This window comes from Pistacia vera, unplaced genomic scaffold (genome assembly GCF_008641045.1).
Source record: "Pistacia vera cultivar Batoury unplaced genomic scaffold, PisVer_v2 Contig911, whole genome shotgun sequence".
Lineage (NCBI taxonomy): Eukaryota > Viridiplantae > Streptophyta > Magnoliopsida > Sapindales > Anacardiaceae > Pistacia > Pistacia vera.
In genome coordinates, this window is record NW_022196792.1 from 68,956 (window position 1) to 82,305 (window position 13,350).

The 13,350-nt window shown below is 34.5% G+C and overlaps 1 protein-coding gene and 1 pseudogene across 1 annotated transcript; both read right to left on the minus strand.

The window, feature by feature from the left end:
* Window positions 1–424: 424 nt before the first annotated feature.
* On the minus strand, window positions 425–4,357 carry LOC116119927 (putative leucine-rich repeat receptor-like serine/threonine-protein kinase At2g19230). Its single transcript, XM_031405866.1, is given in 17 exon segments — window positions 425–833; window positions 939–1,128; window positions 1,235–1,297; window positions 1,424–1,550; window positions 1,630–1,832; window positions 1,947–2,092; window positions 2,181–2,261; window positions 2,358–2,429; window positions 2,531–2,602; window positions 2,684–2,825; window positions 2,916–3,391; window positions 3,628–3,912; window positions 3,914–3,986; window positions 3,989–4,041; window positions 4,043–4,138; window positions 4,140–4,165; window positions 4,274–4,357. Coding segments are annotated over 17 exon segments (2,598 nt in total).
* A 6,374-nt stretch (window positions 4,358–10,731) lies between these two features.
* Window positions 10,732–13,350, minus strand: part of LOC116119928 — a 35,824-nt pseudogene continuing 33,205 nt past the window's right edge.

Below are 13,350 nucleotides of genomic sequence, written 5' to 3' on the forward strand. Positions count from 1 at the left end.
TCTGATTTTCACTTTGTTTGGTTACTTGCTTGATATGTAATGTTGATCATGACTTCAAATAAGGGTTATAAATAGATTGAGAAACTATTCTTACATTAATTCATAGTTTAATAATCAGGGGTCTCCGCCAATGTTAGAATGCCACATTGAAATATTTGATTGAATTGAGTCAAACCTGTTTGATATATGTATAACCTGCAAGCGGACAGGCGACAACAGGAGATTTGCAATTACATGAATAGGAAACTATTTCTGGACAGACCCACCCCTGCCTATCCTCGGTCCTTGAAATAAATTAATTATTAAATAAATTTAGTTCATTTAATTATAAAATATTAACATGTAACTGTTGGTGAGAATTCATAGCTGCATTCCATTTTATTCTCACATTAAAAGTAGCCAACATACATATAATAATAGTACACTACCTTCCTGTGGAAGATAATTCATGAAGATCAGAACTGATCATTCCAATAGACTCTTTCGATTCAATCTCATTGCTTACCTTCTTACAAGCCATCTCAATTGCTAAACAATAGTTTAATTGATTCACAATTTGATTCATGGTTGGCCTGTTGGCGGAAGATGGAGAAATACAAGCCATTGCTATTTCTACAGCTTTCTGCACAGAGTTTAAGTTGAAGTCTCCCTGCAATCTTGGATCAATAACATTTTTAATATCTGCCTTGGCAAGCATGAAACTCACCCACTGACTTATATGAGTCCTGTCACTATTGTTTTCTACCACGGATTTGCTTGTAATTATCTCCAAGAGAACCACCCCAAAGCTATACACATCACTTTTTTCAGTCAACCTGTTTGATATATAGTACCTGTAGGACCATAATACATGATTTGGGCAGCTATGTAGGATAGAAAATTGACAATACTTCAGTATTCTAGAGATTATAGTTCTGATAAGAATAAGATATACTTACTCAGGGTCAAGGTATCCAGGGGTGCCAACGATAGTTGTAGACACATGAGTTCCACCTTCAGCTGAAAAAACTCGGGAAAGGCCAAAATCAGCTAATTTGGCTTGAAAATTTTCGTTAAGTAAGATGTTTGTTGATTTCACATCTCTGTGGAATATGGGTGGTTTACAGCCATTGTGGAGATACTCCAATCCTACATTTCAAATCCAACTCTTAACATTAAACAAATTACAAGCATAAAGAAAAGAATGTAAAACATACGAAAAAGGAAAAAAATTGTAAACTATATACTTCCTAACCTTGTGCTGCCTCTACTGCTATTTTAAGTCTCCCTTCCCAACTCAGGATATCCTCATTATCTCCTGCATTAATAAGTATAAGCATCTTGTTTATTTATTAATTAAGACCTTGGATTAATCTCTGCATCCTAAGAAAGTTGCTCAAGGTAATAGCAGTCTAAACTGGCTATGTAGGTTTATTAAACAAACCTAAGAGATGTTTTTCTAAGTTCCCATTAGCCATAAACTCATAGATTAGCCCCATGTTTATGCCCTCATCGCAATAACCAACAAGTGTTGTCAGGTTTTTGTGATGTACTCTCATAAGAAGTTCGACCTGTAAAGATAAAGCTAATATAAATTATTCTCAAAAATACAAAAAGTTAAAAAAATAATGAGCAAGTACATTGAAATACCTCAGCTTGAAACTGCTTATATCCTTGAGCTGAAGATGGAGAGAGCATCTTCACAGCTACTTGATTGTCATCCAAATATCCAAGGTAAACTGTTCCGAATCCTCCTTTCCCGATAACCGTCTCAAAGTTGTTGGTAATCTTCACAACATCAGAGTAAGAGAACCTTCGATTTTTCAGCTCCAGTGACCTGTTATTATTCAAATCTGGAAGAAAACTTCCGTGTTAATAACCACAAATTCGATGAATAGAATTTGGAATTTCATCAAAATTTGAAAGTGTGATCTAAAACTAAATAAATTATTTAGTGGCTTTTTTACCTTGTTTTCTCCTTTTGAAGCCCCATAAAGTAGCAAATACAGTTAAGACGACGCATAACGAAACAGCTGCTTCTAGTAACGGAATAATAAACTTGTTCTTTTTTGCACAAGAAGCTTTAGGACAAAGATCTGGATTTTCGTGCACACTGAATCATCATGAGGAATAATGTAAGAATTCAACAATATAAAAGTCCGTTGACAATTTTAATGTTCAACTTTTGACAGAAAATAAACCTTAGGGATAGCAAATTATCCTTCTGTTTTTGCAAGAGTCCAGCTGGAATTGAACCTTCGAGTTTGTTTCCAGTCAAGTTTCTGAAAAAAAAAAAAATTGTAATTAAAGATTAGACCCTGTTTTCCTAAAACCAAGAAAATTTTCCTAATGGCCGTAATCCTGATAAAGCAACTTACAGCTCTTTCAAGTATGGTAGCAGTACTAGAAAATCAGGCACTGGGCCGGTCAAATTGTTATTTGATAAGTCCCTGAAATTGTAATTGAAATGTTAAGCTGAATGTGGTCAGTATTTTAATTGTAATTGGTTGATCACTTGATTACAGGTTTCTTTGAGATTTGAGATGCGTACAGAATTTGTATTGATGTGAGCTTGGATATGTCAGGGGATATCTCGCCGTCTATTCCACTAGATGATAAATTCCTGCTTGCCAATAATCTTTTTTACATGCATAATCTTATTAACATAGTGTCCAGTCAAGTTTTTCTAAAAGAGTAGACTTACAGGGATATGATCCTGGGGGGATTATAATCATCGTAGCTGCAATTAAGGCCTTGCCACAAGTACTTCCGCGGGGCGCATGGATCTCCTTGCCAATTTGATCTTTTCACTCCATATTTTGACTTGATATTCATGATCGCATCAACTAAGATTTTTACAAGCATAAAGAAGTAAGAACCAAACTAACGATGACTAATCCTATACAGAAAATGATTGTCTAGAAGAATATACACACCATCTTGCTGGTCAGTCAGCCATTGCATGAATTCTTGGGCACGATATATTTCCAGGGCGTTGAGGATGGGCGGTAGTGTTGAATTCTTAGTTTTGTTGATAGTTATCACATTTTTTTCTTCACTTAACATGGGTAATACGGAATAACTAGTGCTTGTGTATAAGTATGTAGAGGGGACTATATTACTACCGACAACTCTTCCATTTGTGAAGATGTTCATTTCTCTAATCTGGTTTTCCTGGTGGTCTTGAAGTTCAGCTATATAGAAGTAGAGATAATATTGGTAATCTGGATCACTAGTTTCCCAATTGAACTGCAAGGAATCGCTACCGTTTTCTGGTATAATGGCAGTCTGCATGACCACAGACGGTGGTTGGAAATTGTTCCGAGTGTCGACAGTGAGTGAGCTATTGATTGGTGTCCAGTTCTGGCTGTTGTAGGGCGTCCAAATGCGGTCATAAATGTCATCTTTATACCTGTATTATATAGTTTTACATAGTTTTATAACTTTTTCCATTTTATTGAATCTTAGTGAAGAGAACAAAAATTATTAAAAAGATTAAAAAAAAAAAAAGGCACCTAAGCAGAAGACATCATAAGCCTTAATTCCAACACGGATATGAAAGTTTGGAAGACTAAAACATAGAAGCTAGCAAGTTTGGAAGCTTCAAATTAATTATTAGATCGATTTTGCTGATATAAAACAACTGACCTGATTGTTTGATTGGCAGTTGAACCAACATCCCACCTCCTATAGAGCAGTAGTGATCCTGATTGAGTTTGATAAGTGGAATTACTCAGGGGCCTTAATTCCAACACTGATATGAAAGGTGTTCCAGAGTCTGTGTTTTCAAGACAAATATATACGTAGTTTCTCTTGGGAATATGGATGATCTCCTTGGTAACTATGGTAGATGCATTTGGCAATTCCACCGAATCCCACATATCAGCTCCAAGAATGAGATTAAACCTTGGTACTTTACCTTTGCCATCTAATTCCATACATGAACCTTGCTCTAATCAAGAACTTAATTTCGCCAGGAGCAGTTTTCAAGGTGTAACAATTCTTTTGCCGTCTGGGAAGCTTCTCACTTTCAAGAATTGTTGTTCAAGGGTATGCTCTTGATTTAGATGAGATATTACTGCAACACCAGTCTCTCATGAAGGTTGCATCTGAAGTGTAATTTAAGCCTGTCACCTTGTCGGTATAGCCAGAATTTCTGATATCCACAATCGATGCTAATGAAAGCCTGGAATATATACGGATATAAACAAAGAGAAAACAAATCTAATTACATGGTTGGCAGAATAACAATACAACTAAAATTCATGCTTAAAGATGGATAGAGTTACTAAACCGATTGACTCTGGGCGTGAACCAGGACTCTGAGAGCAGCTATATATATGAATGCATAGATGATCAACTTCTTTAACATCTCCATTGCCAATTCGGTTTCTCCTGTCTATTGCAGTAATTTATGATGCTATCGAAAGAACATTAATGATTGACAATATTATAGGAATATCAGTCAACTATTCTACTGAGTATCAACTCATTATATTACTCTACTTGATTAGTTTTAGTACTAGTGGAATTTTCAGGGGCACTTGCAGAATTAAAAATTCAATGTATTATTTGTATATATATAAAGGGACAATTAGGACAAGGACATTAGCCAATAAGAAGGAAAGGTAATTGCCAACCTCACCCTATGGAAGTACTTCTGAAAAAAAATCTCTATGGTAGGTCGATTCGTTGACTTTGGCTTCCACTGCTGCCTTCATATAATTTAGAAAGTATGAAGATTCTCTAAGGTATGTCTAAGTATGACTAATAATAGTAGTTTAACAAAACTAGTTGTCAAGTTATAAATAAACTTTGGCTTTAAAACATAACACACTTCAAGTTTAGTAAAATACTAGTGAGACCCTAAGGTTTAAAAAGGTAACATTGCAAACCAAATGTTATAATATATTTATATTTTCATCCAAAAAATAACTAGATAAGCCTAATCTCTTATCTAATGCTGACAAAGACGCAAATGTTATAATATAGTGATATTTTCATGATGTTCTTTCCTCGCTAAGAAAGCCTGGAGACGTTATGATCATAAGCAAAGTAAAAACTAAATCAGTAAGTGAATAACAATATAACTGAAACAGATACTTGCGAACTCTTGGTTTTTGTATAGTTTCAAATCTTGGCCTGTCCAAGGTTTTGGTGGAAGGGGATTTCCTTCCCCTAGTTTTATTTTTTTGATTCTTTATGCAATACCACGTTTACCCAAAATATATATAGTTAAATGGCTATATACATGAAGATGGATCGATGGAGTTATTAAATTAAAACTTGATTCACTCTGAGCATGAACCGATGGATACGTTTAGAGCAAGCTTTAAACACAAGCACAGATGATAAACTTCTTTAACATTTCCGTTACTAGTCAGATTTTTTCCTGTGTATAATGCTATGGAAAAGACTATAGTGCGCTACCGGAAGTTTTCTGACTTTTAGTGAATTTTAGCACCATGCAGGAATATTCAAGGGTTGATTCATTTATAAATTCAATTGTAATGTTTGTAATATAAAAGACTTCTATCATGGCAAGGGTTAATTGATTGACTCTGGCTTTGAGGTGGTCTTCCTATTGTTAGAATTTACAAAATAAAATATTCTCTTGGATATATGTCTCAAAGAACTAATTTTAAAAAGAGTCTGATAAAATTATAAGGATAGGGATTGGTTCACAATTCAATCTTATAAACTTCTCTCACAACTTCGATGTGATAGTTCGTAATTGGTCAACTCGTAATTTAACAGATATGACCCATAACGAGCAATCGAAACCTATTGTAATTGATCAATTATGAGTATTATGTCAGAATTATAAAAAAAAAATTTATAAGATTGGATTGTCTAAATATTATTTGTGGAGTAACTCTACACAAATATATGAACTAAATGGCATTCTTACATATTCAGTTATATGTCACATCAACTTATAGGTGTTATCAAAATTTGTCAGCTTAATCGATTCTTGTTCATTTCATAAGAACTTGTATTATGCAGTCAGTTATATGATTAGTTTTGCGGATAAAAGTGTGATCATGAGTTTGATGAATTGTCTCAGAAAAAATACAAGGAACAGCTGGCTTGGCGATGCGACGTCACCGGAAAAAAAAGGAAATGGACCTCAAGTCAATAACAAAATGCTAAAAACTTATCCCACTTGACTTATTCGAAAGGGACAGTGGAACTTATCCGCTTTTGGGAACTTTATTATCCTTGTGACCTTGTCCCTTATTGGCGAAAGTAACCAAACCTATTAAAGTAAGTTTGAAAAGGACCTCTATGGTAACGTGATCCAAAAATCCTTTTATCTTATCTAATTATAATAAAATAAACAAAACATTAATTAAATGCAATAAATATAAAAAGTCCGAAAAAAGTTTTTCATTAAAAAAAAAATACTTTTTATCTAATAAAATAAAATAATAAGCGTTTAAATCAGAGAAAATATGCCTATTATATAATTTTTAAATGATATAAAAGTAAATTAATAATATAAAAGATGCAAATTATAAATTAAGAAAAAATAAAAAAATTTAAACAAAATAGAAATGTATTTTATTAGATAAATATTTGTTTCTTTGTCCCATTGTTACTCATGGTCATACTATCATGTGATACAAAAAGATAAACTTTTGTTTGTTTAGATCTGATTAATTTTTAGCGCATTTCTAACATTACACCTTCATCTAACAGATTAAATCCATGGCAATATCTTTTAGATGAAATGTCACTATACCAAAACGTTTAGGCTTATAATGTCACTTTATTTAAACCTTTGAGTCTAATGGTACTTACATTAAACTGAACATAGCATTTGGTTCGGGAAATTTTTTATTACAGAAAAGATAGTATTATCATTGGATAGATTACTTTGAAGATTAACGGGAGAATGTTACATTAAAATGTTTTGTACATGTTGAATATAAATAATTAACATGTTTGGTTGGAAGGAATAAAATATTATCAAGGGGTTTGTTGTAATTGTCCTTCCTTTTTAATATATATTATTATTATTTAAAGCATTATTTTTAACCCCCTTACACCGAGAATTTAGCTAAAACACCCTAACAAAAAAAGTTTAGTTTAAAATTTAACAAAATACATTACCACCCAAGAAAACTGTTGCCCATTAGCCACCACTGCGTGCTAACGATTGTCATTAAAACGAGACATGACCTACCAGATTTGGTTGATTGTGCATCAATTTGGTCGTTTGCTGTAACATCAATATTTTAATATGCTTTTAATTTTTAATTCTTCATAATTTCATACCAAAATTGTTATGTGTTAACGAATTTTATAATCAGTATACATTAGCATGTTTGGATTAAATTAAATGTTATTCAACTTAACGTAAAGAGAGCTTTGTAGAGTGACCCGCTTGCTACTGCTGCCATGCCACATTCAGTCAATCGGCCTAAGGCTTCTCATAGAATACTCTTTCCATGCTAACTGCTAAGCTAATTCTACGCCGAGCTAAAGGCTCTAGCAAGAACAGCTTCTCACTGGGTCACTAAAGACCGCAAGAGAATTTTTCATTAAAAAATATAATAATTAGTAGGATTTGTAGAAAAACCGATTCAAAGAAAATTGATATCAGGTTAATTAAGTTGTTTTTGTCAACAACTAAAGACAAAGGATGGGATCTATGATGTAAATATTAAATTAAATATATAAAGTTAATTAATTTTCCACGAGTTCAATGAATACGTCTTCGGCAAAAATATACTTTGAACAAACTGGTACTAAAGGTGAAAGGGACGACACGGGCCGCCTATGCTGAAACCATGCAAAAACAGAATTTTGACGCTCAAGTCAATGAGAAAAAGCTAAAAAGTTCTGCTTTCCGAATAATGTGGTTTTTGTTCCCGGATTCAGTTTTGGGTTTTCACTTTTCTCAAAAACGTTTTATTAGTTAAAATAACCCAAAACTTATAATAAATAGTGATATGTGTATAAATTCCGAGGCTAGCACTTGTAGGATTTTTATTAGTGTCATATCTGTAATTTCATTTTTCTTTTATTTATTTTTGTTCTTTTGCTAATTCAAGTCTTCACACTAACACTGGCCTCTTGCATTCTAGTGCATATCCCGTTTGTTTATTCCATATATATATATATTATATATATATATTATATATACACACACACATTAATCTTTACAAATAATGATCGAGAAATCCTCTTTCACACATATACATTAAGGTCAAAAAATATACTATATGCTCAAGACCCGATATTAATATTTTTACACAAAAAAGCTACTGTACAAATACAACATAAGCATAGCTGCTCCTTTTCATTTTCCTCCAAAGATAGTACTCTTAAGTTTTAACTGAAGTGTATGAAGGTCTAAACGTGAGCACATGAAGATTTATACATACATGTATGCATTATTGAGAGAGTACTACCTTGCTATGGGAGATAATTCAGCATGATATTGAATTGATCCATTCAATGCACTCTTTCAATTCAGTCTCATTGCCTACCTTCTTACGAGCGTCTCAATTGCAAACACTCATTCAATTCGATCACTACCTCATTCATGGTTGGCCTTTTAGCGGAAGTTGAAGAAACACAAGCCATTGCTATTTCTACATCTTTCCAAGCAGAGTTTATATCAAAGTCTGCAGTGATCTGGATCAACAATACTCCTAATATCTGCCTTTTGAATGAATCCACATAGGAAGCGTATTGGGGAGTCTTAGGCTTATAAATGGAGGGAGTCCCTCCACCTAATAGGTTAGATTTTGGGTGTGAAACTCCAACCCATGACAAGTGGTATCAGAATAGACCTGATTTGTCTTTCGATGTCCTGCCACGCCCACGCAGGGGTGTCCACGTGTGATTGGGGTCTACACGAGAATGAGATAGAAGGTAGACAAGGGGCCCCACCTGTGACGAGGGTGTCACAGGATTGGATGGGAATATAATGAATCTACATCGAAAGCATTTGGGGAGGTTTGGGCTTATAAATGGAGGGAGTCCTCCACCTAAGAGTTGCCTTTGGGGGTGAAACTCCTAGTCCGTGACACTTGCAAGCATGAAACTCACCAATTTACTTATAAAGGTCTCTCTTGGGTTTTCTCAATCACAGGTTTGCTGTAGCAATTCTAAAAGAACCACGCCAGAACTATATACATCGCTTTTTTCCGTTAATCTATTTGATATAGTACTGTAGGGATAAAACACATAATTCAGTCTATCTTAATTTCCATTAGTTGATCATGACACAAATATAATTTCATACAACATTAACATTGAAAATTTTGAATTGCAAAAATAATAGTTATAAAATAAGGACTTCTTACTCAGGGTCAAGATATCCAGGTGTGCCTGCTATGGTTGTTGACACATGAGTTCCACCTTCAACTGGAAGTGTTCGGGAAAGGCCAAAATCAGCTAGCTTAGCTTGAAATTGTCCATTCAACAAGGTGTCTGAGGACTTTACATCTATGTGAACAATGGCTGGCTTACAACAACTGTGGAGATACTCCAGTCCTGCATTTCAAAATGCATGCAGATAATTAGTACACTTACAAACCGCATAAACAACAAAGAAAAATATAATATTACTTATCAATTTCCTAACCTTGCACTGCCTCAGACGCCATTCGAAGTCTTCCTTCCCAACTCAAGATATCTCCATCGTTTCTGTATGCATGAGAAAAATTATATTGAGCAAAAGATCTATCAAAAATATAAGTAGCTTAAAGCCTTAACTATATGCATGCAGCTGTAAAACATCAAATTGAATGAGAGAATGAATTAAAAAGAATAAGCAAACCTAAGAGATGTGATTCTAAGTTTCCATTTGCCATGAACTCATAGATGAGTGCCATGCTCATGCCCTTATCGCAATACCCAACAAGAGATGTCAAGTTTTTATGATGAACTCTCATTAAAATTTCGACCTGTAAATAAAACATCATCTCATAGTCTTACATATATTATGAACATTGAACAAGTTCATTAAATTTTATTTACTGGTTAATTTAGTATACAATTACAAACCTCGGCTTGGAATTGCTTATGCCCTTGAACTGATGATGGAGAGAACATTTTTACAGCTACTTGATTGTCATCTTAGCGTCCATAGTAAACTGTACCAAATGGATGGTTTGCACTCCTGGAGAGACAGGAATGGATGGTTTGCTGCTGTCCCTCAGGTTGGCTTAAGAAAGGTTGGCTTTCCGTTCATGGTTCAACATCCAAATAATTAAGCTCTATATTAAAGAATTTAAAATTACTTAAGCTCAAAGCCTCAAACTAATAAACATATTAGCGTTACGTAATTGTATGTAAATGTTTGTGTTTCAACGTTACGTTAATGAATGTCTCTCTAACGAGGGTCACTCTTGCAATCAATTAACTAACTCTTTTAACCCACCGTCAAAATACTGTAAAATCACCGTAAAATAACGTCCGTTAACTGGCCGTCAATAACAGCTGTTAACTTGCCGTCAATAACTCCGGTTAGTGTGCCGTCAACAAACTTCCGTTATATAATGTTGATTTACCGACGCCGTTAGATAACATCACATTTTCTCCACTGTCACTGTTAACTATCATCAGTTTTCCGCTGCCATTAGCCAGCTTTCGTTTACCATCGTCATCACTGTTATTGATATTCAATTTTTTTTTTTTTTTTTCGTTTTGTAGGTTTCAGATGGAGTTATTTTACGTTCTCAAATTTGAGATTAGATAGATTTAATTCTAATGAAAACAAAAAACTTTATTGGATGCAATTACATGAATAGGAAATTATTTCTGGATTTGGAAACTGAATAAAACATCAAATTATAGACCCACCTCTGCTCACTTTAACAGAAAGAAAAAGCGCATTAGTCCACTACAATAGAGAGTAGTGCTTGTGTTTTTATTTCTCCATGGAACCAAAAAAACAACTGAAGTTGAAGAAGGTCTAAACCTCTGCCCAAAGCAGGACATATATCGAGAAAGTACTATCCTGCTAGAGGAAATTCTTCTGTCTGAAAATCTGAATTGATCAGTTCAATACCGTCTTTTGATTCAGTTTCATTGCCGACCTTCTTACGCGCTATCTCAATTGCTAAACACTCGTTCAGTTCGATCACTAACTGAGTCATGGTTGGCCTTTTCGACAATGTTGGAGAAATGCAAGCCATAGCTATTTCTACAGCTTTCCAGACAGAGTTTATGTCGAAATCTCCCTGTAATCTTGGATCAACAATATTTCTAATATCCGCCTTGGAAAGCATGAAACTCACCCACTGACTTATATGCGTCCTTTCAACATTTTTTTCAATCACCGGTTTGCTTGTGATTATCTCCATGAGAACCACACCAAAACTATACACATCACTTTTTTCCGTCAACCTTTGTGATATATAGTACCTGCAGGGCCATATAATAGATCGTGAAACTAAGGTATTTCACTGGCACGTAGGATCAATATTTTGATAGTACTTTTTGGATTCTAGAGATTATAGTTATGACAAGAATGGAGCAACTTACTCAGGGTCAAGGTATCCAGGGGTGCCAGCAATAGTTGTTGAAACATGAGTACCACTTTCAGTGGGAAAAATTCTGGAAAGGCCAAAATCAGATAATTTGGCTTGGAAATTTTCATTCAGTAAGATGTTTGTGGATTTCACATCTCTGTACATGTACAATAGGTGGTTTACAGCCACTGTGGAGATATTCCAATCCTGCACTTCAAATCCAACTCATCATATTAGTAATGTAACTTAGTGAAAATAAAATTTTGTATATCATATGCTTCCAAACCTTGTGCTGCCTCTGTTGCTATCTTAAGTCTTCCCTCCCAACTCAAGAGTTCCCCATCATCTCCTGCATCCTCGAAAGTAGCTAAAGATAAAGGCAGGTTACAATATGTAACTGGGAGAAATCAAGTTGGTTGAGCTATATTATAGTAGAAAATGAAAGAAATAAACAAACCTAAGAGATGTTGTTTTAAGTTGCCATTAGCCATAAATTCATAGATCAGCCCCATGTTTATGCCCTCGTCGCAATAACCAACTAGTGCTGTCAAGTTTTTATGATGAACTCTCATTAGAAGTTCAACCTGTAACAAAGTAAAAAGACAGTATAAATTTAGTCTTGATGATAAGAAAGAAGTTGAAATTTTCTGTACTAAAAAAATTGAAGACCTCAGCTTGAAACTGCTTGTATCCTTGAACTGAAGATGGGGAGAGCATCTTCACTGCAACTTGTGTGTCATCTAAATATCCATGGTAAACTGTTCCAAATCCTCCTTTCCCAAGAACCATCTCAAAGTTGTTGGTAATTCTCACAACATCAGAGTATGAGAACCTTCGATTTTTCAATTCCAATGACCCGTTCTTCATTCCTTGTTTTGTCCTTTTAAGGCTCCATAAAATAGCCAGTGCGGCCAAGAGGACACATAATGCTACTGCTGCTGCTAGTAATGGAACAGTAAACTTTTTTCCCCCTGAACATGAAGCTTCAGCACAAAGATCTGGATTTTCTTCCACTCTGAATCAACAGATGATGATTAATGTAATAATTCAAATAACTATAAACAGTCTGTTGATCATTTTCTCTCCTTATCATCTATGGTTAACAATTTATGAACTAAATCATTTAGATCTTAACTTTGAACAGAAATCAACCTTAGTAACAGCAAGCCATCATTTGTTTTTTCCAAGAGTGCAGCTGGAATTGAACCTTTGAGTTTGTTTCCAGACAAATTTCTGCAAATCCAAAGTAAAGTTGATCTTTCATTTTCATAACCAATAAAATCATTTCTATAGTCTTAATGACTAAATAACTTACAGCTCGGTCAAAAATGGTAGCTGTGATAGAAAATCAGGCACGGTCCAATCAAACTGTTGTTTGATAAGTCCCTGAAATAGTAATTGAAATGTTAGGCTTATTTAATTGGTTCCATTATTAGTAGTTGACAACTAACAGGTCCAAATGAGATTTAAATACTTACAGAATCTGTAACGATGTGGAGACTGGATATGTGAGGAGAATATCTCTCCTCCTAGGCCACTCGACGACAAGTTCCTGCTTGCATTCTCAAAATTCTGTTAATGATGTTTTGTCAAGGCTATGAAGTGAATCCTTTCCGGAAAAGATGAAACTAAGAGGGATATGATCCTAGGGGGATTATAATCATCGTAGCTGCAATAAGACCTTGCCAAGTAATTAGGGTCACATGGATCTCCTTGCCACTTTCTTTTCCTCCATATTTTGTCTTGATATTCAGCATAGCATCAACTAACATTTTTACAGCAAAAACATTCGGAATTAAAACCATGGTGACAGATTCTAGCCCTCCGAAATGAAAATGTCTACAAGAACATACCATCTTGTTCTTTGTCAGCAACTGTG